The sequence below is a fragment of the Diorhabda sublineata genome, chromosome 5 (assembly GCF_026230105.1).
Source record: "Diorhabda sublineata isolate icDioSubl1.1 chromosome 5, icDioSubl1.1, whole genome shotgun sequence".
Lineage (NCBI taxonomy): Eukaryota > Metazoa > Arthropoda > Insecta > Coleoptera > Chrysomelidae > Diorhabda > Diorhabda sublineata.
In genome coordinates, this window is record NC_079478.1 from 16,890,181 (window position 1) to 16,916,127 (window position 25,947).

Below are 25,947 nucleotides of genomic sequence, written 5' to 3' on the forward strand. Positions count from 1 at the left end.
AAAGAAAAAAATAAGCTTGAAGCGACAGGAACAGATGTTTGGCGTCGAGCCGCAGGCAGATCAAAATTAGATATGACAACTAATAACCTCATTCGAGGAATTATGGGTCTAAATCGTATAATATATGATGTGATCATCAAGCAACTAAAATTATACGGTCAAGTCATCATGTCCAACGATTGACGTACGAGAGCTTGCCATATCAAAATATTCATTAAAATCCATCGGGAAGACAAAAAAAGCGGGATACCACAGAAAAGATACCAAAATCAATAAAAACATCTTGAGCTGTGACATCAAGATATCAAGTATATGAGAGAATTTTTGTAATGGGACAAATATCTAAAAATTTTAGCAAAATCCAAGTGGACATAATATATTATAGGCCAATTAGTTTTATTATGACATTGAAATGTAGTAATTTTAGATTAAGGTTTTATATCGAGCGGACCATAGAAAACAGTCAACCCCGATATCAGGCAGTATTAAGTCAAGGAAATTATCAAACAAGTCGATTTCTCTTTTAAAAGGTACATATTTCCATGATGTATCTATCATTTTAAATACCATAAGTAGCGCTTTATTAGAAATGTATGTGATACATAAACAAATTCTATCAATAATAAATCTATGAACTTGATGATCATAATATGTCCAACACCTTCCACACCAAAGTTCCTTTTAGAATGCTTCGCAGTGTGATTGGTTCATAGACTTAATATTAAAAATGAACAGAAAGCGAGGTATAGGAGCTTGTTCGTCTGAGCCAGAGCTGCTGATGGAACTTTCTCTATCTTAATACTATGTCATTATATCTGTCATATATTTTTTTTCTGTATTTATAAATTAGGGCCTGGGGAGCCCCTTACAAAAAAGTTGACGTGTTTTCTTAAAATTTCCTTGAATATAATAAATAGAAATCTGTGAAAATATGTGAAAATGTAGTGAATACTGTCAAATACGGTTGTACTATATTCTCCGGTCCACATTGTATAGTCAGCAATAACAATTTTAACATTTAATTAACGTTTATTTCATTTACATACTTATACGCATGAAACACCAAATATTTTTTCAGTATATCATCACTTTAGCTTCGCAGTTAGGCTCTCCTTCTTGTGAAAACATCTGCTGCACACCAATTCTAGCAGCGCAATGATTGAATCTGGAAGCATATATTGAGCCATATACTGGTCGATCGCAATTCTTACCTTTCAAGTGTATAGCTAATCGATCTTTACAATCAAAAACATTGTCGCAGTTACAGTCCTAAAAATTACAAAACAATGAACTTTTTATAATCCATCTTATATCATACAATTACATTAGTATATTTAGATACTTTAGATACAATCTATATAATGGATGCCTGTGACAACATAAAATACATAGTATGGCCTGACATATTCTTCAGTAACAAAATATAAATTTACGTTTATATATTTTTCAGACAGGGTTGCATATTATCACCAATACTTCTTAATACATATTCGGAAGTAATAATCCAGGAAGTACTAGCAGTGAGTCCCAGTTAATAATATAAGATATGCTGACGACACTGTCTTAGTAGTGGTGAATATAGAAGAGCTTCAAAGAATCACAGAAAAGGTAAGAAGAGTCAGCGAGCAGTATAAATATAAATGAAACTAAATACATGCACTTCTCGAAAATGCAAGATCAGAACGCACAATTACAAATTGGAAATAACCACATTGAAAAAGTACAGAAATACAAATATCCAGACTTGGATTAAATAGAGAAATGACAACACTGAAGAGATAAAAGTAAGAATTAAAATTGCTCACAGTACATTTTATAAAATGAAAAACTTCTTTCGATGTAAAAACTTAAATAAAGAATTGAAAAAGAGAATGATAAAATGTTACATATACTCGATCCTCCAGTAACGAAATGGAAGCAGCTACTTTCAACAAAGCAATAATGAGAAAAGCTGGAAGCCTTTGAAATGTGGATATTGAGAAGAATACTACGAATATCATGGACAGATAGAATAGCAAATGAAGAACTATTACGCATAGTTGCGAGAGACCACCATAAAAACCCGCAAATTAGATTACTTCGGTCATGTAATAAAAGGACAACGATACGAATTCCAGAGACTGATTATGCAGAGAAAGATAGATTGAAAGAGAGGTATAGGCCGACGAAGAATATCATGGTTACGAAACTTAAGGAAGTGGTTTAACTGCACATCATGCATGTATCACTGCAAATAGTCATTATGGTCGGCAACCTTTGTCCGAAGAAGAAGATATACTATTGTTGTTGTACTTAAACACATTTTACAATTATGGTAAGTTCATGATTCTGAGTCTCTAGTTTTTGTAAGGAAATGCGAAGTACAGATGCTACTTCTGCCTATATTGTTGGAATTATATGTTTGAAGTTATGCTGTCCTCTAAATATCCTTCAAGAATTGTACTCTAGCATCTACATCTAGCACTTAAATGTATTCAAACTTGCTCTAGCTTCTATCAAAAGGGTTACCTTAATTCGACATAAGTAATTCTCAGCCATTTAAGCCCAAATATTTGGCAATAATATAGTGAATTTTCCCAACAGGTTGGAGTCTCCCACAAAATAGTTTCCACATTATTTTCTGACATACATGTCAAAATTTCTTCATATTCTCTGTCGAATAATTATATGGATTATCATGATAAAAGGTTTTGAGTTGTCTTTTTAACCTTTTTTGCAATTTCGTCGGGAATTTCAGAATCTTGTATGTGAGACTATCCCCGTAAATAGCTATAATGTTGTGTATTAATTTCGACACGACATGTTTCAATTTCTAATTTTGCAATGGAAGAGACAAGAGTAATAATTATTTTACCAAGAAGTACATTAATGGAGGCGATTAATGATAGATATGTTAACGAGTGAGCGCAGCGCTAATGTTTGAGATCATTAATTGGTACAATACTTCTATACACGGATACAAGCTCCTTTTGTATTTCTCTATCAATTGGTATAAACGGCGTTAGAATCCGTTCAGATCACCAGAAAAATTAAACACAGAAAGGTTCATAAATTAATACTGACGGAACAGAAAAAAATTTAAAAAAAAACATTATTTACTCACTAAATCTCCGAAACGTCCTGTATAGTTAATGATGGTTCCAACGATACAGTTTTCATTAGCCATACAACGTCTGAAAGCGTCACTGTCCTGATTTTCTTCATTGGATACGGTTAGCGCTCCAGCATCTCTCCAATATTGTTCTGAAATTGAATATCGAGCGCAATTCTGTCTTCTCCAGCATCCTGATCTAGCATGACATAAACATTGAACGCATGGATAGAGCGGATGATTTAACCAGTTTTCTGCGGCTGTAAGAAACCATATCATCACCTTATCAAAAAACCATCATATTATTTTGGTTTAGAACAAGACGCATTCAACCTCTATTGTTTCATAATGTTTTTTAGCAAACAAGTTTCATAAAATTGTCAATAGATTAAATTCGCATCCATAAATTATATTGGATTTTAGAGTTATTTATTTAGAGAATGAAGTCTCTCCGTTATCTTCGTTGACCGTCGGTGTTGCAGGTTTTCTGCGGCTTCCCTGCAACCTCGTGAAACGGTTTTCCAGCCAAATGGCCGGCGATATGGAATAATGCAGCCGCAGCTGTACCGACCCGTCCCTTTTAAATTTAAAATGCACATAACACAAAAAAAGCACAAAATTTTCAAAAACCAAAAAAAAATTTCTTTAAATATCAAAATAAAACCAAATCGAGAAGAGCCGTTTTTGCTTGCAAGCTTCATTTTCGTTTTCTTCTGGCCAAAATCGCCCTTCTAAAATAGCTAGGCAAACACAACCCCACGCAACCACCACAACCCCAACCCTGCAGAGGATCAACTCTCATATTATGGCCTACTCCAACAAACCCCTCTCTTTACAAAAATCCTCCTTATCCTACCAAACTTTAACAAACGAATCTCTCTCTCCGTGAGACCCTGTCAGAAAGCAAATAAAGTATAAATTAACTATACAAAAATTTTAAATAAAGTTCTTTTACGGTCAGTTGTACATAAAGCCTATAGTGCAAATCAAATAGTACCATAAGTAAAATTCAAAACCAATGGATTGAAGAAGCTACATTAACCAAGCCAAGTGATGCTCTTCGAGAAAAGAAGAATAGCGAAGCAGCAGGTGAAGGTGAATTTGAAATAGAAGCTTTAAAGTGGTGCAGCAGTACAGCTCAACATCAAGCTCTCAATTATCACAACATGTTTTAAAACATACTGTAGAGTAGATAGTAAATAAACAATGTAGCCATCATAAAAGTATCAGTTTCCATGCTTTTTCAATTCAATTTTCTCTTCATTATCTTCCTAAACTAACAATGAATATTACCCAATTCCGAATTTTCAGAATTTATTTGGAGTATTATGTTCTAAAAAATATTTCAATGATGACAATGCCTGGCGTTCAAATTCAAATCTGCAACATTCTCTAATTATTTTTTTAGTTGGAAATATTTTCACGCGCGTAATTCTATATTTGTTACAAATAATAATATTACTTAGATATGAATGGAATGATTAAAAAAATGTAGTATATTTTAAAATAATGTTGATCGTGTTAATTCGTAATCAAAAAATATAGTATAAAATTCATAAAACACACAGCGGAATATATAGTAGTGAGACAGAATACAAGAAAATATAAGGAACTGAAACAGAACTTAATTTAAGATCTTAAAGATCTGATACTAGATAACAAAATCTAGGCATCCAAGAGGAGAATCTTACACCGACTGAAGTAATGGACTATTCGCTATGGAAGACAACTAGAAGTCTTAACGGAACCCAGCAAAATGGTCCTCCAATTAAAAACATCTGGGGAACAACCCATAAAAAAAGCTGAGCAGTTTCCAAACACCTAAGCAAAGTACTAACGTATCCCTGAGATATATCTGCTGAAGAAGAAGATGACATTGTTCAAATCCTGGACGTACCGTTTTAACTCGATCTTCTTCACTCGAAAGGGGAAATGACGGTGAGCTAGGCAAATCATAAGAGGAATCAACATAAAGATGCCGCTTCGTTATAATTTAATTTTAAAAGAACCATCAGAAAAGAACATACAAATATAACATACATCTTTAATGCTATGGTCAGAATAATAATGGAAAGTTGTTCAAATAATAATTAATGATCCTCAAATCGGAGAAAAATCAGAGGATATCTTCTCCTATAGACCGATAAGTTCACTTCCATCTCTCTCATACATATTCGATTCAAAATATTTTGATAATATTTGAATAGCAGATATTGGAGTAAGACATTATAGTTGTACTTGCTTCTTGTTTCGCGTATTTTTCACAAAAGTTAAATATCGTTATTTATAAATGCTAGAAATTTTTTGGAGCGCTATAAACCGCAAAAAAAGCGAATTCCTTCCCTAATTATTGTTTGAGGTGTGGATTAAATTTCTGTAAATACTTTAGCCCAGTCAGTCAAATATTTTATGTCGAAAAATTTAAATTCTGACGTTTTGCCCATTCTGTACATTGCTGACGAAGTGTCACAGCCGGTTATGGCATGTAAAAATAAAATATAGATTTGGCATTTGGGATAAGCAGATAAACTGAAACGATAGAAGTTAGTGTATGATTTTCTACAATCCATGTGTATTGTAATGGATTTTTGAGTTCCTTAATACTCAGTAAACTCATCACCTCTCGCGACAATAACCTCGATTAAATTTAGTAATCCATGGTCTGCCACAACTGTTTTATCTTCAGTTAATTGCAAATAAAACTGAGACATTTTTACGAGCTATAAGATAGTACAAATAACCTAAATGGTAGACGGTTGTAAAAGTATGTATATTCACTTGAACTGAATCTTTAGCGCTAAAAGAAAACAGTTGTATGAACGAGACCTACGGAGAGAATAATCAGATACTTTTCAAGGCCACATGGGTAGAGAGGATTCAGCTGGGGACTCTTTTGAATAAATAGTATACTATATTATATAAATGATATGAGACACAATTAGGTATTTATACTTGCCTTGACTGCCTGATATGTATGGAATGGTAACTCTTAGGAGAAAAATCATATGAAATACCTTTGTAGAGAAGTTTAAGATCTACAACTTTGGTATGAGTTTTTTTTTGATAAAACTTACAGTTCTGGAGAAAACTCCAAGAAATATCAAATTATGACTTTAGATCCCGAACAAGTTTTGTAGCACACATAGAAGAAATGTGGATGCTTAAAAATTTATTTGTAATGGTAAACTTCAGCTCTCCAGCAATATTTGGTTTTCCGGGAACTTTTATTATTTGACCTCTAATTTTATGTATAAATTGACCGGGCTAGTGGCTTTAAATAGTGATTAGAAAGTTGTAAAAAATACAGTTCCCAGTTATTAAATATTTGTTATGGAGAAGTGAGAACCAATATATGTAATTTATTTAAAAACCATTATAAAACTTGTAAATAAAGTAAATGTATTTAACAATTTTCTTATAGAATGACAAAAATGCATAATAGAACATTCTGTTTCCTAACCTAACCAATTAGTTATCATTAAATATTTCATGAAATTTTTATATTGAATCATATATTATCAACAACAGCGAGAAAGTATGCAAAATTTAGTCAATGGATAATTAGTAGTCCATCTAAACAGCTCAATAAGTAAAAACTAATAATAATTCCCGATCGTTCAAATTTGGTGAATAGTTTTTCACTTTCACAAAAAATGATGATTTTCTACTGCAGAAATTCTCTTTTTAAATTTTGTGGAAAAAATATAAATAAATAAAAGTAACGTTCTGAATACATTTATACTCAAGGATTGTAGCGGTGCTATACCTGCATCTCTATATCAGCAAGTTCTAATTGATTCTGTGTATGGAAGAAATAGAGAGAATAAAAAATCAAAATGATATGCATCTTAAAATCTCTCATCATTTATTATTATTAGAGTAACTCAACAAACTAAACCTAAAGGGCACCAAAAATATTTTTCTTGAAATGATCTTTTTTTGGAATTGAGACATCATATACTAAAATAATTGAAATATTACGTAATGAACTTATTGCGTATGAAGATGTTAGGTTATACTATAAATTTCACACATATCTGAATTTCTCACCTTCTAAGCCCACAAACAAACACGCCAAGACAAAGACATCGTGAAAATTCATTATATACTATGGAATTTGTTGATTTTTTTTAGATATTTATATATATTATGTTCAAATGATAATTCAAAGTTCACAAGGTCAATTTTAAATTAAACAAAAACTTACGTTGAAGTTTATGATTTCCCAAGTTCAAAAGTTCATTTAGTTTGTCTTACTATTTTATGTAATAAACCATTCATAATGTATAAATATATGCATTAACCTTAATTGTGAACTTTATATTTATCTTGGAGACTTCTACGTATTGGATATGGAAAAAATACGTGCTTTATTACACGACATGTTTCTGTTAAAATTTACTACTCTGTATAAAATATTGATTCAATTTGTTAAACACGTACTATTAATGAAATTTCGAACAATCAAATTATTAGTAACAAGTGGAAAGTTAATGCAAACTAATGTATGAAGCATGCAGAATTAAATTCGGTTAATTTATTTCCTATTGTCTAATAACTGCTATAGCTATTTGAAATTGCGACACTGTGGCAGGTCACTTTGGAAATTATACGACACAGACGCATTTCCAATAATTTTTATATAATCAACTTCAATTTTTTCTTCTTTAAATATTATCTATTTTTAATGATATGAGGGTTGTTTTTTTCAACTTCCGATGGGCTGTGAACAAAAGACAGGTGAATATATAAAATATTTTATCACCAAAGGTACAATACAGATATTCAACTTGACGTTTAAGGCATTTGTAATATCTGTGAACAAGCTTTGCAATGCCCTCTTCATAATATGTAGCCGCCAATGATTGAAAGTGAGCTATGACGGTCCAAGCCAGTGCTTCAGTTTATGGAAAAGATAAAAACAATAGGTGTTAGGTCGGAACTGTATGGTGGGTTTCGAAAAAATAACAGCTCGCAATTCATACTTGACGGAGAACCAGAAGCAACAGCCTTAATTGATAAAGTATAGTATATAAGCACAACAAGATCACGAAGGGAAATGGTTGTTCAGGGTTTTACTACCAATGTCTTGCAAGTCTAATGTTTGTTGCTTACAAATATCTCATATTTGTAATATGTATGATTTCTGAATAAACTGGAAGTAATTTGTGGTGTAGCCAAAAGTGTAATTATCAGATCTCTGAGTAGTTTTTACACAGGTCAGACTCTATAGATATAAATGGAAACACCTAACATATATACATAAGCCTTCTGATTTACCAATTAAATGCTTCATTTAAGCTGTAGGTACTATAGGTAACTGGTCGTTTAACCAGAGAAGGTCATCAAAGACACAATCTCCGTACTAGAAGCATCAAAAATTATCCGGAATGCCGCTGGTGTATGAAGTAGTGTAGACCATGTCCTGGAGAATACCAAAAGCTCACACGTGTGAGGTTCAAATACATCTGCAAGCCTTACATTTTGCCTATTGACGTTACATTATTAAAGGTAAGGTAACTGATTAGTTGTTCATAGGACATCAGTCTTTGGTAGTTTTTAGCAGCAAACGACGCACACATCAGAAATAATATATGCGCAATAACTCTAGACCTCCTAGTGTTATATCAGCTATGAAGAATAGACTTTTAGAAGTAACTATTATGGTATTTCAGAGCAAAATTATTAATACAAATATATTTACGTAAGATAAAAGCTTGGGTATATTTTGCAAGGATAATTTAACAATCGAATATATGAATGAAAAAACTCTATTAAGACAAAATTTTCTCTGGTATCTTTCGAGGCTCCTGAGAAGCTAGGTGATTTTCAGAGTAAATTTCAAAGTAGGATTTGATATAAGATGGTAATAAATGTCGCATTATCTTCATAATGGCTAGATCAGTCTCTCCATCTTTGAGTAACTGAAATGCTGTGAGATAACATTTGAACAATCAATAATCTCATCATTTGAGATGTAAAGACCAATTTTATATGCAGAATTTTTGTTCCAAGTTCCAAGAAATCGTATTATAACATCAATTTTGCTTCACAATACAGATTTTTTCGTTCTGGCGTTAGCTAGTATCTAATCATGGAATAATTGTTTATATAGATAGCTAACCTCTCAACCAGCTCACTATTTTGCGAACGCCAATGACAATATTAATTCCAATAGATGACAATGATATGCTTCAATTGAGTTGTAAACAAGTTGATATACTACATAAATATGCAGCAGCATCGACAATATATTGTAATTATGGATATATTTGAGAGAATAATATCGCTTTTCCAGCCATTACTGCACGCAAGAGTGCTCTTTCAACATTTGACAGCTGCGTTTGGTTTTGTTTTGTGATAAGAAGTACTATCAACCATTGTCACTCAATTATAACGAAATTTCAATTTCAACACCTAATAAGTTATACCGCAATGAAGATGACCCCTGAACTTTTATTCCTTCTCTTTATATTTTTGAAGTCACAAAATATATTTTTAAAAGCTTTATTTAATTTATTTCACACATATTTTAATGTTACTACAATAAAGTCTAAGTCTATCTAAACAAATTTATTATAATTAACAATAAAGAAATATCGTATTGCTGATACAGCAGACTAACGACCTCGTACAAATAAAACAATAACTCCTCCCTCGTCAAATCAAGGGCGTAAGGGCGGTGGAGCGGTAGAGTGATGTCAGGGTTCTTGGAAGTTTCCTTTCTTCTTCAATACAAACTCAATATCAAGTGTTTCTTCCTAAATATGTAAATACTACAAAAGATTAAGCTTATTATTGTTATACTACTAGAAAAGGATTACTTGATGAAGTTTATTCAGGTGAACTTTTTGTATTTTCAATTTTTATACCTTTATAATTGGAAATTTGTACTTTTATCATTAGAAAATGACACAGACGAGGTTTTAATTTGGTAGCTGGCTGAAATAATACCAAGTTAAGTCAGATGTAAAATTGCGATGTCACTATCTTTGCAATTCAGTTGCATCTTCGTTTGCTCTGATAAAATACTGATGTAGTGGAAATACTGATGTAGTGGCCATTACTCAGTTCCTCTATGAGTTGGAAGTTTGTCTAGATTGGCACTCGCTTGCACTTATTTATGTCACTGAATAGGAGTAGAGATGTCACACAGTCTGGTTTCTTCATTGGTTTAACTCGATTCTCTTCCCAAATATTGATTGCAGCTCGGTACATTCTTCTTCTTGGTATTGGTACAAATTGTTGCTCATTATAAGGTGATTGATGGAAAATAATAGTCTGATTTATATTTGTAACGGAATAGAGATGATAATAACCAGAGGAGTTTGTGTGGACCAGAGGAACATCTATAGAAAATCAACTTATTGTTCGAATAAACTAGTTTTGTTTTCACTATCTTATAAAACTTTAAGGAGTCATCCGCTGAGAATAATATTTGATCTTTATTGTGGAATCTGTGTAAATCTGTTATGATTTCTTTAAGATTTTATGGTGAGAATAAGCTAGGTTGTATGGCATTTAGTATAGAAAAACTTATTGAATTTTCGATATCTGTTAAAAATATTAAAATTAAGTCTAAATTAACGTTACTTCTAGATTTGTTTAATATGGTTTGTATTTCTGTTATTTGGTTGAAAATTGATATTTGGTTTCTATTTAATGTATCATTTAAAACATTGATAGAGTTTGGGTTTAGTGAAATATGATTATTGAGTTTTCTTATAATTTTATTTTGTCTATTTTCTAATTGAGAAATACTGTTGTTGATTTCTATTGCGTCTTGTTCATCTAGGTTTCCTGATATGAATTCTATAAGAGATCCTAGAGGATTGATTCATGCTCTTGGGGAAAGTACTGCAACTAGTGATCTGAAAATTTGCTTGCATGGGTTTTCCGAAAAGCTCGTTTTAACTAAAATAATTTCAGTTTTCTGAAACTTCCGGTTATACCAAAGGGGACCCAAACTTCGTTATTTTGAAAGGAATGCTATGGTTATCATTAAATTTTTGGAATCTACGTGAAATTTCAATATAACTTTATATAAGGCATCGTATGCCTAAAGTCCACCATTTTTTAATTATATTCACATTCCACATTTTCGAAACTTAAAGCGTAGAATCCAATGGTAGAGAGAAAATGGGGCTTGCCATTTGAAAAAACTGAGTTTTTGAAGTTTTTAGATAGCGAAATCGGCACCATTTTCTGAACACCCTATAAAAATTTTTATCAAGGTTTTCACAGATTTTGAAAGCTGTAAGTGTTATTTGTCCAAATCTCAAAAATATTAGTCCTGACTCATTTAAATTTAGAAATATAATTTTTTTAATGGAGGGCTACCTTTGCCCAAAAATTTAGAAAATGTGAAATAATTAAAAAATGGTGGACTTTAGGCATACGGTGCCTTTTATAAAATTATATTTCAAAATATAACCAAAGTTTCAGAAAATTGAAATTATTTCAACTGAAACATGCATTTCGGAAAATCCATGCATGCAAATTTTCAGAACACTAGTCGCAGTACTTTCCCATATGCATATCGATTCAGCTCGTCATGAAGGACCCTGTACAAACACATCTTGAAATTGATAACATAAATTAAAAAATGTTCTCAATTTTCCTCAACAAATTATCCAAAAGAGCAAAGGGGTTTAAACAAAAGTTTATGGTAGGTATTTTGAGGAGTTGTAACTGTAATCCCTTCTGATTCTACTCCACTTTTTTGTTTTGTTTCATTTCTTCTACGTAACAGTTAACTTAGATAAGTTTATATATTTCTTTAATTTCTTATTTCTTAGACCTTTTGATATATTAATGCTTCTAAATGTTCTTGATTTTAAAATTAATATTTTTTGAAAGAAAGATAAAATTTGACGTTTCCACTTTTCTCTAAGCCTTTATCAAAAAATTTTGATAAGGACTTAAGAAAAAGCCAAAAGTAGATTATATTGAACGAAGGAAATATTTTTTTCAAAGCTAGTAAGTAGCCTTTCCATTACCAGCCTCGTACGTCGGTGAAAATTGACATAGATTATATTTTTTTCGCATATTACTCCCATTAAAGTTTTATTATATTATATCGTATATAATCATCTATGCCCAATTAACTTTTAATACTACCTCTGAAAATTCTATAATTAAAATATTTTCCTGAACTTTGAAACTCAATATTTATATTTGAAATTTATCTTTAGGCTTTCATCCCCATTTCAATCGCAATAAAACTATTGATATTTGTTACTCATAACTGGATAATAACTGAAGCTGAGTTGAATCGATTCTAATAATCTCCTATAAGAATTTGAAATTATGCTTTAACAACTTTTACTGAAAGTGAAGTGAAATATACACGCCTTCATAACTCGTTAGTGCTTATTATTGGAAGAAAACATGCTGAGTCAACGTTAAAAAAATCTATCATAGGATTTTTTCTACATTGAACTGTACAGCTTGTTACGAGCAAGAAAGTTTACTTGAGTGAAGCTCCAATAAAAGTTCTCATCTTGAAAATATTATCATACCATTATGTCGCATTTTCATTATTATCGTAAGATATAAAATCATTATAATATGAGAAATTATTGCAATGTAACATCATTTTTAAGATTCACTTCTCACTATTCAATATTTGAATTACTATAGTGTGACAAGCTCAAAATAAAATTAGTCACCTAAATTACTGTTAAATGAGAGAAATGAAGATAAAGTGACTTTTATTATGAATCTAATTCACTTCTTCATTCGCATTTGTTGCCAGTGAAATGAAATTTTTTTGATGAAAATGAAAAAGGAATCAGAAAAATCCAGACTCGATATGTAAAGTTCATAGACAGCGTCCTCAGAATCCATGCATTTTAGAGCTGAGCACTAATTCTTAAGAATTGAATTAATACTTCCCAACAAAGTGAATGAAGATATCCTCAGCAAAATTCTATCGTTTCAGCAGGATGTTTCTTAATTCTGAGGGATGATTAATCTTGAATTCAATATCAATGTGAAAATCCTCTTGCATGATTACTATTTTAGAAACATATAGTAATTTTCTTTTATTCATTCACTACTAAAAATTCACCAGTAACAACTATCTTATTGAAATTACACTCATAATAAATCTTGGAATGAATACACCGGACTTAAAAAGACCCAAAAAACAGAAGCCTCGGCGGTTCCTGCAGAACTCTTAAGCGCTTAATAGAAAATTAAGTTCATACCCTCGAATTACTTTGCAATCTAATTAGTAAGAATTTAATTATATCTGATCCTATCTCTTTGGCCTTTTCCTCGATCTTTTTACCGTTTCTGTCTGTGAACACTTTCATTGTAAATTAAATTTAATTATGATACATTAACGAAAGATAACGATAATTTTTCAATTGATATCATGAAATACTATTTCTATTCATGTAATCATTACACATGAATAGAAAAATTTATTTTCAAAAAATGTTTCACAAAATTCATTTCAAGCGTATGTAGGTATACATAGTAAACCAACTGTATTAATAGGGTCTCTAGATTCCAACCGTAATATTTTTCAAATTTATTTTCTTATAGGCTTATGAACATCAATAACAGCTACCTCCTTAAGTATTTCTAGGTATAAAGGATGTCCTCAAAGTAGTTAAACAAATCAATCATACATTTTTTTATCACGATTTTCAATTCTACATAGAAAATTCATTTGAGATAGCGTTAACCAACAATCGAGATTTTTATTATTGCACAATAGGTTCTTAAAATATTGGAAGTCACTTCAGCAAATTATAACATTGATTACTTTATTACGTCAAATGGAACATTTTGTAAATCAAGAATAATTTATAATTTTGTATCAGGTATTCTTGAATTAATATTCTTGAATTAATAATTTGTAATGTTTTTCATATTTCTTTATACAATTTCTCAATTTCTATTCGTGAGATTAATTAATAAACACTGTCTCTTACGTTCTTAATTTATTTACACACTACACACTACACTGAAATTATAATGATTCACTTATAACTATCACTTGAATAATTTATTAAAATTCTTCGATTGCTTTGCTTATTCTCTGTTCACTACGACTATTTATTATAGACTGCACTCAATGCGCTACATAAACTTATTTATATACCTATCTCAAAAGAATTCTCTAGCTCTAAAAATAGACAAAAAAATAATTGAATGAATAGACTTCCCAGGAATCTTTAAAAGAAACAATGTAATGCTATAAAAAATTGTTTACACACAAACATCAAAGGAGGCGCGTCCACCGAAATACCAATTATTTTTATTGTTCATCACAGGTTGCCGCCTCCGCCGATTCTTAGAATTTCCATTGTAGTTGGACAGGGTCGGCCTTGGGACCCTTTTCACGAACTTATTCGTAACAAATTAATCGGGGTACTTAGTAGCAGTCTATCACCCGATTAACCTCACCTTCTCTTAAAAACTGTGATGAAAACCATAGAACAATACCTCAGAAACATGGCTCTCACAAGAAAGCCACCTCACAAAAAATAATTCGCTCATCAAAAATGCAAGTTCACTACCAGTGCACTACATTGCCTGGTTAGAGACAGAGAAAAGACTATTCACATTCCTCGGCTACACGGATGATCTCGTACTAGCTCTAAATTAATACGAGGCGTTGTATTGGGCATTTTTAGACCACAATGCAAACTCTCCATACATTCTCTCTGATATCCCAGTAGCTTCGAAACTATTGAGTGCACATACAAAGTAGTACAGGAGTGCGAACAAACTATAAAAGCACTAGCTAACAGGAACAAAGTAACTCTAATGTGGCTATCAAACTACCAGAGAATTACAGGCAATAAGGAAACAGCCTTGCCAAAAAAATGCAACCACAGCTTTACTGGAGCCTCATGAGTTGCCACATCAATAAAGAAATGAGTGGGTAGCTAAAGAGTAAGATGGAGTCTCATTGGAAAAACACTCCAGACCTTAGACGATCCAAAAGATTCATATCTGCTAAGAAGTCTGAGAAACTTCTTGTAATGATCGTGAACGTCATTAAAATGGTGTTCAATCTTCTGATAGGTCACTGCCCCGTCAAATAACAGCTTAAGACAAAGAGGAGCAGAGCATCTACTTACTAAACACAAGAAATTATAGAATCGATGGAATAAACTCCTATTGGACCGCTATGGGCGAGAATCTTGAAATGCTCTTCCAAGTCGAAGAAATATTTTCCGTAGACTCCAGAAGTGTGTAAAAGTGCAAGGTGCCAACTTCAAACATTTATTATGTTTTTTGTTTTTATTTGATAACTTGTAGACTGAACTACAAAATATTTTCCTTAGGTAAGTAACACGGTGTTCGACAGTATCCAGTCCAATTAGAAATTGATTGTGTTTTAATATTTCCTGTAAGTATTTCGAACAAATAATTACAATTTATGATAATTTTCTTCAGAATGTCTTTATGACAAACGATTTCCTTGGCATGTACAACGACCTAAATATCTACCTATCTCCTAAACCATGAATTCTATCAAGTTAAACGAAGAGTATCTTTCTGTTCAAAAATCGATTGATGAATTCATTAAAAATCGTAATGTTCGAAAGTATAATTTAGAAAATATACTTAAATACAAATAAAGGTTCTGATTTCGCAACTATAACGAGGGGTCGTATGAAAATTATTTTATGTCAAAGCATTATTCTGACTTCATCTACTCATTCCCAAATTTTTTGTATCAAGTCCCAGAACACCCTATATAATGAATTACAGAAAAACCCGTGTCCAATTAACTTTCAATAATAACTCTAAAACTTCTATAATTGAAGGATTTTGTTGAAAATGACTGAATGCCAATTAATGCCATAATTTATAGCATCTCTTTGAAAATAATTATTTCCATTTGGAATTTATCTTCAGGCTTTCATCCCTATTTTGATCTGAATAAAACTATAGAAACAAGCTCCTCATTTTTATTATTAAATCCACATTTGTTACTCATAAGCGGAAAAAAAATTGGATATAAGTTGAATCAATTCTCATATTCTCCTACAAGTATTTGAAATTATGTTTCAACAACTTCTAATGAAAATGAGGACGAATAAACACACCTTCAAAACTCGTTAGTGCTTATGATTTGAAAAAACATGTCAGCGTTAAAAAAGGAAATCTGTCATATGATTTTTGGAATTTTATTGAACATGTACAACTTATTACGAACAAGAAAGTTCATTTGAGTAAAGCTACAATAAAAGTGCTCAATTCAGAAAATTTTTTCATACCATTATGTCTATTTTGGTTATTGTGGAAGATGTAGAGATAATGTCTGAAATTTTTGTGATTCAATATCATTTCTAAGATTCACTCAACATTATTCAATATTTGAATTACTATAGTCTAACAAGCTCAAAGTAAAATTACTCAGCTACATTACTGTTATATGGAACAAATGATAGTAGAAAGATAAGTAAATGTTAAGATGAAACTCATTCACTCTTATCATTTAAAAGCTCAGCAGCATATTCACAGTAATAAATGAATAAAATTCCACTTTTAAGAAAATATTTATATTTATTTTTATATTATATCATATTATACGGAATTATAAGATGTGATCTAATCATGGAATAGATAAACAGAAATTAGAAAAAAAACCCAGACCTGCAGACATCTTATATTAAAATCGAATACCTAATAGAAAATTCAATTAGTACCCTCGAATCACTTTGCAGTCTAATTAGTGAGCATTTCAGTCTATCCTGATATTATCTGTTCTCTTTAATTCATATCGGCCTTTAGATTGATTTTTTCACCCTTATAAAGTCTGTGAACAATTTCATTGTAAATTAAAGTTAATTGTGACAGACTAATGGAAAACAATGAGAATTTCCCAATTAATATCATAAAATATTATTTTCTTTCATGTAATCAATACATATAATTCGTAGACACTATGAGGCTTATTACCATTATTTTTTTCAAAAATGTTTCACAAAAGATTTTAAGCATGTGGGTTTACATAATAGTCAACTGTACCTAAAGTATTTTCAAGCATAAAATATGTCCTTAATGTAGTTAAACAAATCAATAATACATTTTATGAATAGAACACAGTATATTTGATCACAATTTTTATTATTCATAGACCGTTAATTTGGGTATCGTTAACTATCAATCGTAATTTTCAATGTTCCAACATTGCGTAATGGAGTATTAAAATATTGAAGAACATTTTGGCCCAATTAAAACAATAATTATTTTAATACTTCAAATGGAACATCTTGTTCATCTTCAGTGCATTGAGTTTTCTATCATAGTACATAAGAGTTCCTGTTTGCCCACATTTATGTGTTGTGAGGCACATTCCACTTTTAAACAGTCTTCAAAGTGACAACATTATCTTTTTTTTATTATATATTTTAACATTTTATGAGCTTCTTTAGACTTTTTGTTCACTTGAAAAGTACTTAGCGCTAATTGATACAACGTTACACGGAAGCTTGATTCCTGGAATCCCCCATTTACTCAATCAAATAAGATGCCGCTAAAGTCTGTTAACTAAGTGCGGAAGGTTTTTAGAGTACAAGTTAATTTGGTAGTCATATAGTTTAAAAACCATGAAATACGTGAATCCTTGATAAGATTAGATAAACATTTGTCTTTGTTGTCTAATTTGTTGCTCGATTGGCAACATGTTGCAATGTGTTAATTTTGATTGTAAATTTATGTCCTTCACGACGAGCTGAATCGATATGCATATGGGAAAGTACTGCGATTAGTGTTCTGAAAATTTGCTTGCGTGGGTCAAAACGCTCGATTTTGAAAGCTGTAAGTGTTATTTGTCTAAATCCCAAAAATATTAGACCTGATTCTCGTCGTGAAGGACCCTGCATATAAACGTCAGCACTATTGTGTAGATGAATAAATTTCCTATTAATAAAACTAATTTTATTGTTCCTTAATAACTTTGATCCACTTTTTTAAAATTAGCGATGTTAATTCGGTTTGGCATTATTATTTAGCAGCTAATCAAGGGCAAGTAGCAAAATGTAAGAAATGCACAAAAGAAATCAAGCCTTCACGCCCACTTGAAAACTCGATATAACATAAATTTGAAGACTAAAAGCAGCGTAGCAGCAAATGAAATGAAATGAAAATGATGCGTCTTGTTCTATTCAAAAGCTACCTAAACCATTAAATTATTATTTTTAAAATCAAAAGAAGTAGCAGTTATGTGAAATCCTGGCTCGTATGGTTGCGCGTGATGGACTACCATTTAGAATTTTCTGCTCTTCGGAGGATATAAGAAAAGGGCTACATGCAAGAAGATATAATGATTTACGAAAATCAGCAGCAATAATAAAATCTGTGATCATTGTATAAAGCAAGAAGATAAGAATAGAAGTTATTAAAGAAATATCTGATTTAGAATCGTAAGGCCACCGATTTAGCTCAGCATTTGACGAATGGTATTCGGTTTGCAATCGTATTTAAACATAAACGTACATTGTACTGGAGGATACATACGGAACATTGGACTAGCCCGTTTAGAGGGAGAAGTGCCAACGAAAAAATATTTGGGATTTGAAAATAAAATTACAAGAATTTGATCTCAACTTAACAAATGACATTGTTCATATATCAACATATGGTGCGTCAGTTATGGTACTCGGACATTTGATTGAAGTCGAACATCAGTTATGTTTTGCACATGGTATTCACCTAGCCGTTAGAGATGTCCTTTACAAAAACAACTCCAGCTTAGTGACTGTTGATGCTGAAATTAAACCAATTGAATCCCAATCTAGCGATTGTGATAGTGCAAGCACAAGCAACACTTCAAACGTGATTTTTTTACTGAAATTGTTTCGGGTAATGGAATATTTCGTTATGCGTCTGTACGGATGCCATTGGTTCAATGCAGGGGCTCTATATCAAGATTTCTCTTTGTAACCTATTTTGAAAGCTGTGTTATTATGTAATGAAAATTTATAACCATCAATAACAGTTGAATAAAGAATTCAAATCCTTAAGACAAATTTTTTACCAGTTGAGTCAGACCAAATTAAAGGAGGATATTTTCATTAGGCAACAAATTAGAAAGCTCTGGGCGATATTAATTTCATATATTAACTTAGCAAGAGCTTACAGGATGGAAACTGTCATGAGGGGATTTTTGAGCAACAATATTGATTCAAATTACGAGTAGCTAGTTAATGACCTTTGAGACTCCTAGTCGCTTGGCTACCGAAGGTCATTGAAAATCCATTTTCTCCGTTTCCGTTAGGATTAAAGACTCCACTAAGACATGAGAATAATAGAAATTCTGTAGCACAACGCGTTTTTAATAGGAAAGATATGACCTCCTCCCCTTATAAAAGGCAAAAATTCAAATATGTTACTTATAGAAATTCTAAATACTATACAAATTTAGTCCATATACATTATCAAAATATTTATGTTACAGCAAGAAAAAAAATTTTGTTGTCCAGTAGTGTTATTAATTTAAATTGTAAAATGTCTATCGATTCTTATATGGATCTTTGAAAATGAAACCTCGTTTAATAATGTGAAAAACATCTGCCTTTACTAATTTTCCTATGTAACTAATAGATCAATAGATAACAGTTCAAAACAAATATTTTTCCGAGTTCCCATTTGTTGTTATATTTTTTCACCGGATTTTAAAAATATTGGGACATTATCTCTCACTCATATATCTAGATACATTACAGGCGACAGTTTTCTTGAAATTCCAATAGCATTTATCTCAAAGCTCAAACATCACACGTTAACATTGAAGTCATCTGGCATTAATAAATTCTTTTGAATCGCAGCGTGAACAAATCAAAGTCATGCAATTTGATCGTGTTGCAAACCGAAACTGTAAGGGTTTTGCATCAGCATGAATATTACCGTCAAATTGAAGTTCTATTTCCGCTTCAAAAACTTCCGCTTCCGTTTAGACACACTGAAATTCAGAATTAGAAGCGTAAGGTGATGAAACTTTAAGTGAGAAACAATAACGGTTATATGGAACGTCTCTGAAATATATACACAACTTGAACTAGTAAATAAATGGACCATAACAAGTAGAATAGGATTTTGAATTTTGATGATAAAAATAGAATAGGTAAATGGCATGTTTACAAAACTGTAACCGATCAACACTTTTGGCAGTGGAAAAGCTGGACTTTCACATATTTGTGATTTACTACAAACCGCTTCACTTCATCACAAAAGCCATCAATAATTGAATTGTGGGTGGTTAAGGACCAGTGCGCACATATACCCACTTAAAACTATCAAAGGCAGTTATCCTTTAAAAATCTGGTCAACTTAAACCTTTTAACGTCACGGATCAACCTCTAAGACATGTGCATGTATTTAAATCTTACAGTTATGAGTATTGGCTACTCACCGATGACGGTCTGCGGTTTCTTCCTTCTCTATGGATTAGCAACAAATCGATTTGTCTGTAATACCTCTAGCATAGAGATGGATATGTACGGCTAATAGATCTGGCTCCAGACGTATTTTGCTGCGATTTAAACTGACTTGATTAATAAGATGAGCAGAAACTCCATCTGTATGTACCCTATCCGTTTTCATACCAAGTGTTTCCATCTATCTTCACAAAGAGAGATGTGGTAGCGTCGTCATTGCACTTGTTGCCTGAGTAACCGGACATCAAAACGAACTGGGTTTTACAGTCATCACTAACTAGCTCTTATAAGGCTTCTTTATACTCTTGCACAAGCTAAGAGTACACCGTTTTTTCCTTTATCACATACAGGTGATGTACATACATATGCAGATTACTGTGCTTCTATGGCATCAATTAAGTATCGCACATCCACATTCCATCACAGCGAATACTTTGGCTTGAAAGAAGGTGGTTTGTTCTCTATGTAAGAAAACTTCACTCATTTCATCCTTAGAGTCGCTCGTCTACTCTCTTCTGTCAGTGATGTATGCCTTCAAGCCCTTATTATTACCGGTTTCTCTTTCTTTTCTCTTCACTACGTCCAGTTGCACTTTAGTCTTTAGACTCTGCTTACAACGCTAACACATGATGGCCTTGTATGAGGGAAGGGGTTTAAATATCGAAGTATGTATCTAGTGGAGGATATTCAGTGAAAGACCCCATGTATGTATAACCGAATGTCCTTCTGCACGTCCCTCATTTTTTCAGCTAAACAAACCAAGCTAACATGTCGCATTTCGAACTATGAAGTTACTCCAAGAAGTTAACGTTTATATTGTGTCGTGGCTAACCTTATCGCCAGATGTAAGTCCCATCAAATTATTAAAATTTCTCCAATTCATGATGTAAGGCTACGTAACCAAAATATAAGGACAATTAATTTTTTTCTTCTGGTTGTAACACTTCCAGTGTCAGTAGGTATTAATCTATAATTTTGTTGTCAATATTTGATTCCCTCCATTTTTTACGATTCTGTCATTCAAAAATGTAGTTCGTTGCTAAGTATTTTATTAAATTAAACGTTTGAATTTCGAAAAATTATAAATGATACCAATGTGTATATTTTTAGCAGCTTTCTCAACAACAAACTATGGGTGAATATAGTGAAATATTTATGCTACTTTTATAGAATTAAAATGTGAGCTGCTCATGTCAAATAGACCGATGACTGGCTTTGGTGTTTATTGAAATTTTTCTCTCGAAAAAGATGAGAAAGTACTTATTGAGATAATAAAAGCTTATGTGCATTATACTAATGGATAAACTTTAACGAGATTTTAATTGAGTGATGGAGTCTTTGTTGTACACCACTTAAGCATTTCACTCATCATTTTTTATTTATATACAGTATAAATTCATATTTTCAACGCGCCATTTATTTTACTTACTTTTTTTGTTTATTAGCAACATGAGGTCGCCGTGGCATAGTGCGATAGTACTCTACGAATGAACCAGCTAAGATTCAAACCGGAAAACATCGAAAATTGAAAATATGGTATGCCACCTGGCAATGGCAAACCACCGACAGTAAAATACCTAGATAGTCTCTCATCAAAGACGTTTGCATCCGTCGTTAAACTTAAGGTTTCTTCTAAATGTGGTAAATTGAGAGTAAAACACAGGTAGAAGTGAAAGGCTGCTTCAATCCGATCATGGACATGGCACAAGAAGAAGAATAATTAGAAACATATTATATCGTTACTGGATCTCTTGATTCTTTTAAAAATTACTCTAAGGGGCTTCACAGTTTGAATTATACATAGAGGTTTTTGGGATCGATGTGGGCTAAAATAAATTTGGATTTTCAATATATTGAATTTGAATCCCAGCTCTCAAACCACAAACCTCTCAAATCCAAATCCATGAATTAAACATATTCTAAGTTCATTCACTGATGTTTCCTTAATTATATACAATCCTCTTTTTAGCACTTTTAGGTTAAGGTTACTTTTGATAGAGCAATTCCGAATTTTGTACAGAGATATACTTTAGAAATGACTCACATCTTTCCTATAATACCTTTTTTACAAAATCTATTCAATAATTTCTGAATTAAATTGTTTTACCAAATTCGTGAAAAGAAAACAGGACAAAAAATGTATTGACATCATCTTCTCTTATTCGAAGTCGTGTAAAAACATAGTAATTGCAATTAATGGAGCTAATTAAGAGAATGCTTTTCTAAGTATAAGTAAACTATAGCTTAGTAAATTGACCTTATCGTATGTATTGTTATCTTCAAGCGCGTGTTATCCTAGAATTTATAATTAACTGCCTTAGGGATGAGCACGAAATTCATATTGTATGAGACCTTTGAAGGAAATGTTTCACTTCTACAAAAGTAACAAACATATTAGCACAGTACTGTATTATGCTAATAACGGAATTGAAAGGAACTAATTTCAAATTATGGCTAATATGAAGAGAAAGAAAATTTGCAGTGACCTTTAATTCGAATTAAAGATGCAGCTAAAGGTTAATCACGTAGTTAATTACGAATACATTTATTGTTATGCCCCCAATGTCAATTATGTGAAGGAACATGATATACAAGAGAAATTATTTCTCTTCAATAATAGTTAATTCAATGAGTTTTGGTTGGAGAAAAAAAGAAACTAACACAAATGAAATAATTATTCATACTATGATGAAAGTCGAGGAAGCTTTTACAGTTTGATAGCGACTTCGCAACTAGTAAATATAATTATACGAGGATGCATTGATATCTAGTTAGCCTAGACCAGTTGCATGCATAAACAAAATATTGCGTTACCATAGCAACGAACAATAACTTATTAGAAGTGTTAATGTAAAGTTTGACATCAAAATAGTAAACCAAAGTTACGCAATAAATTAAAAGAAAAAAGATATCCACCGCAATTGTGAAAATCGAAAAATTGGAGTATGGAGCCATCATCAAGTACCTGCATTTAAAAGGGTTAAGAGGTAAGCAGATTTACGAAGATATGCTTAATACCCTTGATGATCAATATCCTTCGTATGCGATCGTGTGCAAAATTGGAGTGAAAGCTTCAAAACAGGTAAATTTTGATGACCGATTGGGAAGGCCAGTTTCTGTGTCAGTCCCGGAAAATATCGATGCAGTGCATGACATGATTTTATCAGACCGTCGAATTGGGCTAAAACGGATATCTGAAGCACTGAATATTTCATACGAAGCATTTATCATATAGTTCACGTCAATTTGGTCATGAGAAGAATTCCTGCTAATTGGATCCCCAAATGTTTGAATGTTGATTAAAAGCATGCAAGGGTAGAAGCATCGATCTGTGCTCGATTTGAAAACGATATAGACTTCTTAAACCGAATTGTTACTATGGATGAGACTTGGGTATATTTCTAGGATCCAGAAACAAAGCAACAATCGATGGAATGGCGACACTCTGGTTCTCCAAGACTTAAGAAGTTTCGTGTCCAAAAATTTGCTGGAAAAGTTTTTGCCTCAGTTTTTTGGGATGTCCATGGAGTAATCATGATTGATTTTTTGGATAAGAATAGAACAATAACTGGAGATCACTATTCGACATTACTGACCATTCTACGGGAAAAAAACCAAAGAGAAAAGACGCGGAAACCTATCCAAAGGTGTTTTATTTTTACAGGACATGCACAAAAATCTTATGTTCTCATGGAAAAAATTCGTGATTTAGAATTACCAGAACTTCTCCCTTATTCACCAGATTTGACTCCGTCCGACTATCTTCTCTTTCCTCAACTGAAAAAAAGTTTAAAAAGTCGTAAATTTTCTTCCAACGAGGAGGTAATAAAAGCTGTGGAGGTCTGGTTTGCAGAACAAGAAGAAACGTTTTTTTAAAAAGGTCTAGAGACGTTGCAGGTTCGCTGTATAATAAATGTATCCAATTAAGAGGTGAATATATTGAGTGATAGAATGAGAATATGTTGAGTGATAGAATTTTTCAATATATCCTTGTATTTCGTGAAATAAATAAAATATTTTTATCTTTCACGCAGAACTTATGGATTTTTATTAATTTAAATTTTCACAGGAAATTATGAATAGCTGTAAGCGATTTCTATAGCATCATAAGCATTGTCATTTTATCACCAACGTCAACCTGACAATTAATTGCTATTATTGATTTGTATAGCAGCTAATTGGATATAAAAAAATCAGCAAATATTACTGCTATAAAGAATTAATAAAGACAAGACAAGATCGTAACAGATTGTGACAGGCGACGAATAATGAATCTAGGCATATATACCCAAAACCGAATAGCAATCGATTTTATCTAAAAATATAAAACAAGACTGAAATAATACTAACCTCAGACAAAACACACCCTACACGACGTAAAGGATTCGATTATCCACCGTAAGACACAGATACGTCGACGAGAGTATTAAGGACGACATACAAACAATAGGTTTATATACATAAAAACGAAAAACGAAAAACACTCGCAAGTCATCGAGACATCTTAGAAAATAATATTGAAAATGAAAATGGGACTAGATAAATATACGTTAACCAGACAACAGATGGACGGGACCTCAACTTGAGGAATAATACAACCACAACCTAAAAATAAACAGATTATACAACTAATAACATTAAAATATATATTAGAAACGTCACACGGGGTAAAATGCTACATAGGAATGTGAAAGGTCCCCGAAACTGCTACACGATCAGCAGATTCCAAAGAGCAAAAAATAATATTCACATAATCAGCGGATTCCAAAACACGAATCAAATAAATATTCAGTTCATTGCAATAAATTCATTGTTTTGTTGTTATTCACTGTTAAAGTATTGATTTGTCTGTTAAATCGTTTATTGTAAATAAAGTATAAAGACAACTGGCGTACTTAAACGAAAAATCTGCTGTATTAAAATTTCCGTTTACTTTTAGTCTTCGTAGCACTTAATACTACTCAATTTTCACATTTGTATTTTCTATGTTTCTAATTGAAACTTTCTAAAAAAATAAGATACACGTTTTATGTGGCATAAATTATCACCACCACTCGTTGTCAAGGATTGATATTATATTACGTTCTTCATATTCTCATTAATCATCCTGTGGCCACTTGTTGAAATGACTATTTAAATGGAGAAATTTCAAAGCTTATATTATAAGGACAATTATCGGTATGCTTTAAATAAGACAAACATAATTTTTAGAAGAATTACTTCCCAGCTTGCCTCCAAAGTTTGACGAGAGGCTAATCCGCCCAAACGATACCGGTGTTGCCACAGTATGATGAAATCTTTGACGGGAAATTTGAAATACAAGTTCTCTCGAGTCATGCTTTATTAATTTTATTCGTCTATGGATATATCTAAAGTGAGGTAAAAATACAAGATTCTGGTTACTTTTGTTTTGTATCGAATGTGGATTAGATTTTTCAGTTGATT

General features: G+C 31.9%; 2 protein-coding genes across 3 annotated transcripts in view; one reads left to right on the top strand and one right to left on the bottom strand.

Moving 5' to 3' along the window:
- The window catches only part of LOC130444764 (octopamine receptor beta-2R-like), a 208,267-nt gene that overhangs the window by 147,647 nt on the left and 34,673 nt on the right, over positions 1-25,947 (top strand). The gene's annotated exons all lie outside the window — the stretch shown is intronic.
- On the bottom strand, positions 1,010-7,261 carry LOC130444765 (uncharacterized). Its single transcript, XM_056780051.1, has 3 exons — positions 7,142-7,261; positions 3,104-3,351; positions 1,010-1,269 (listed from the first exon to the last, which is right to left on the bottom strand). The coding sequence occupies exons 1-3, from the start codon at positions 7,191-7,193 to the stop codon at positions 1,075-1,077; spliced, it is 495 nt and encodes a 164-aa protein (XP_056636029.1). The 5' UTR covers positions 7,194-7,261; the 3' UTR covers positions 1,010-1,074.

Excerpts from the sequence above, each read along its gene's own strand:
- LOC130444765 (XM_056780051.1), bottom strand. The coding sequence starts at position 7,193 with ATGAATTTTCACGATGTCTTTGTCTTGGCGTGTTTGTTTGTGGGCTTA. Across the intron at positions 3,352-7,141 it reads TTTGTTTGTGGGCTTAGAAG|CCGCAGAAAACTGGTTAAAT; the intron begins GTGAGAAATTCA and ends GGTTTCTTACAG. Across the intron at positions 1,270-3,103 it reads CAGGACGTTTCGGAGATTTA|GACTGTAACTGCGACAATGT; the intron begins GTGAGTAAATAA and ends TGTAATTTTTAG.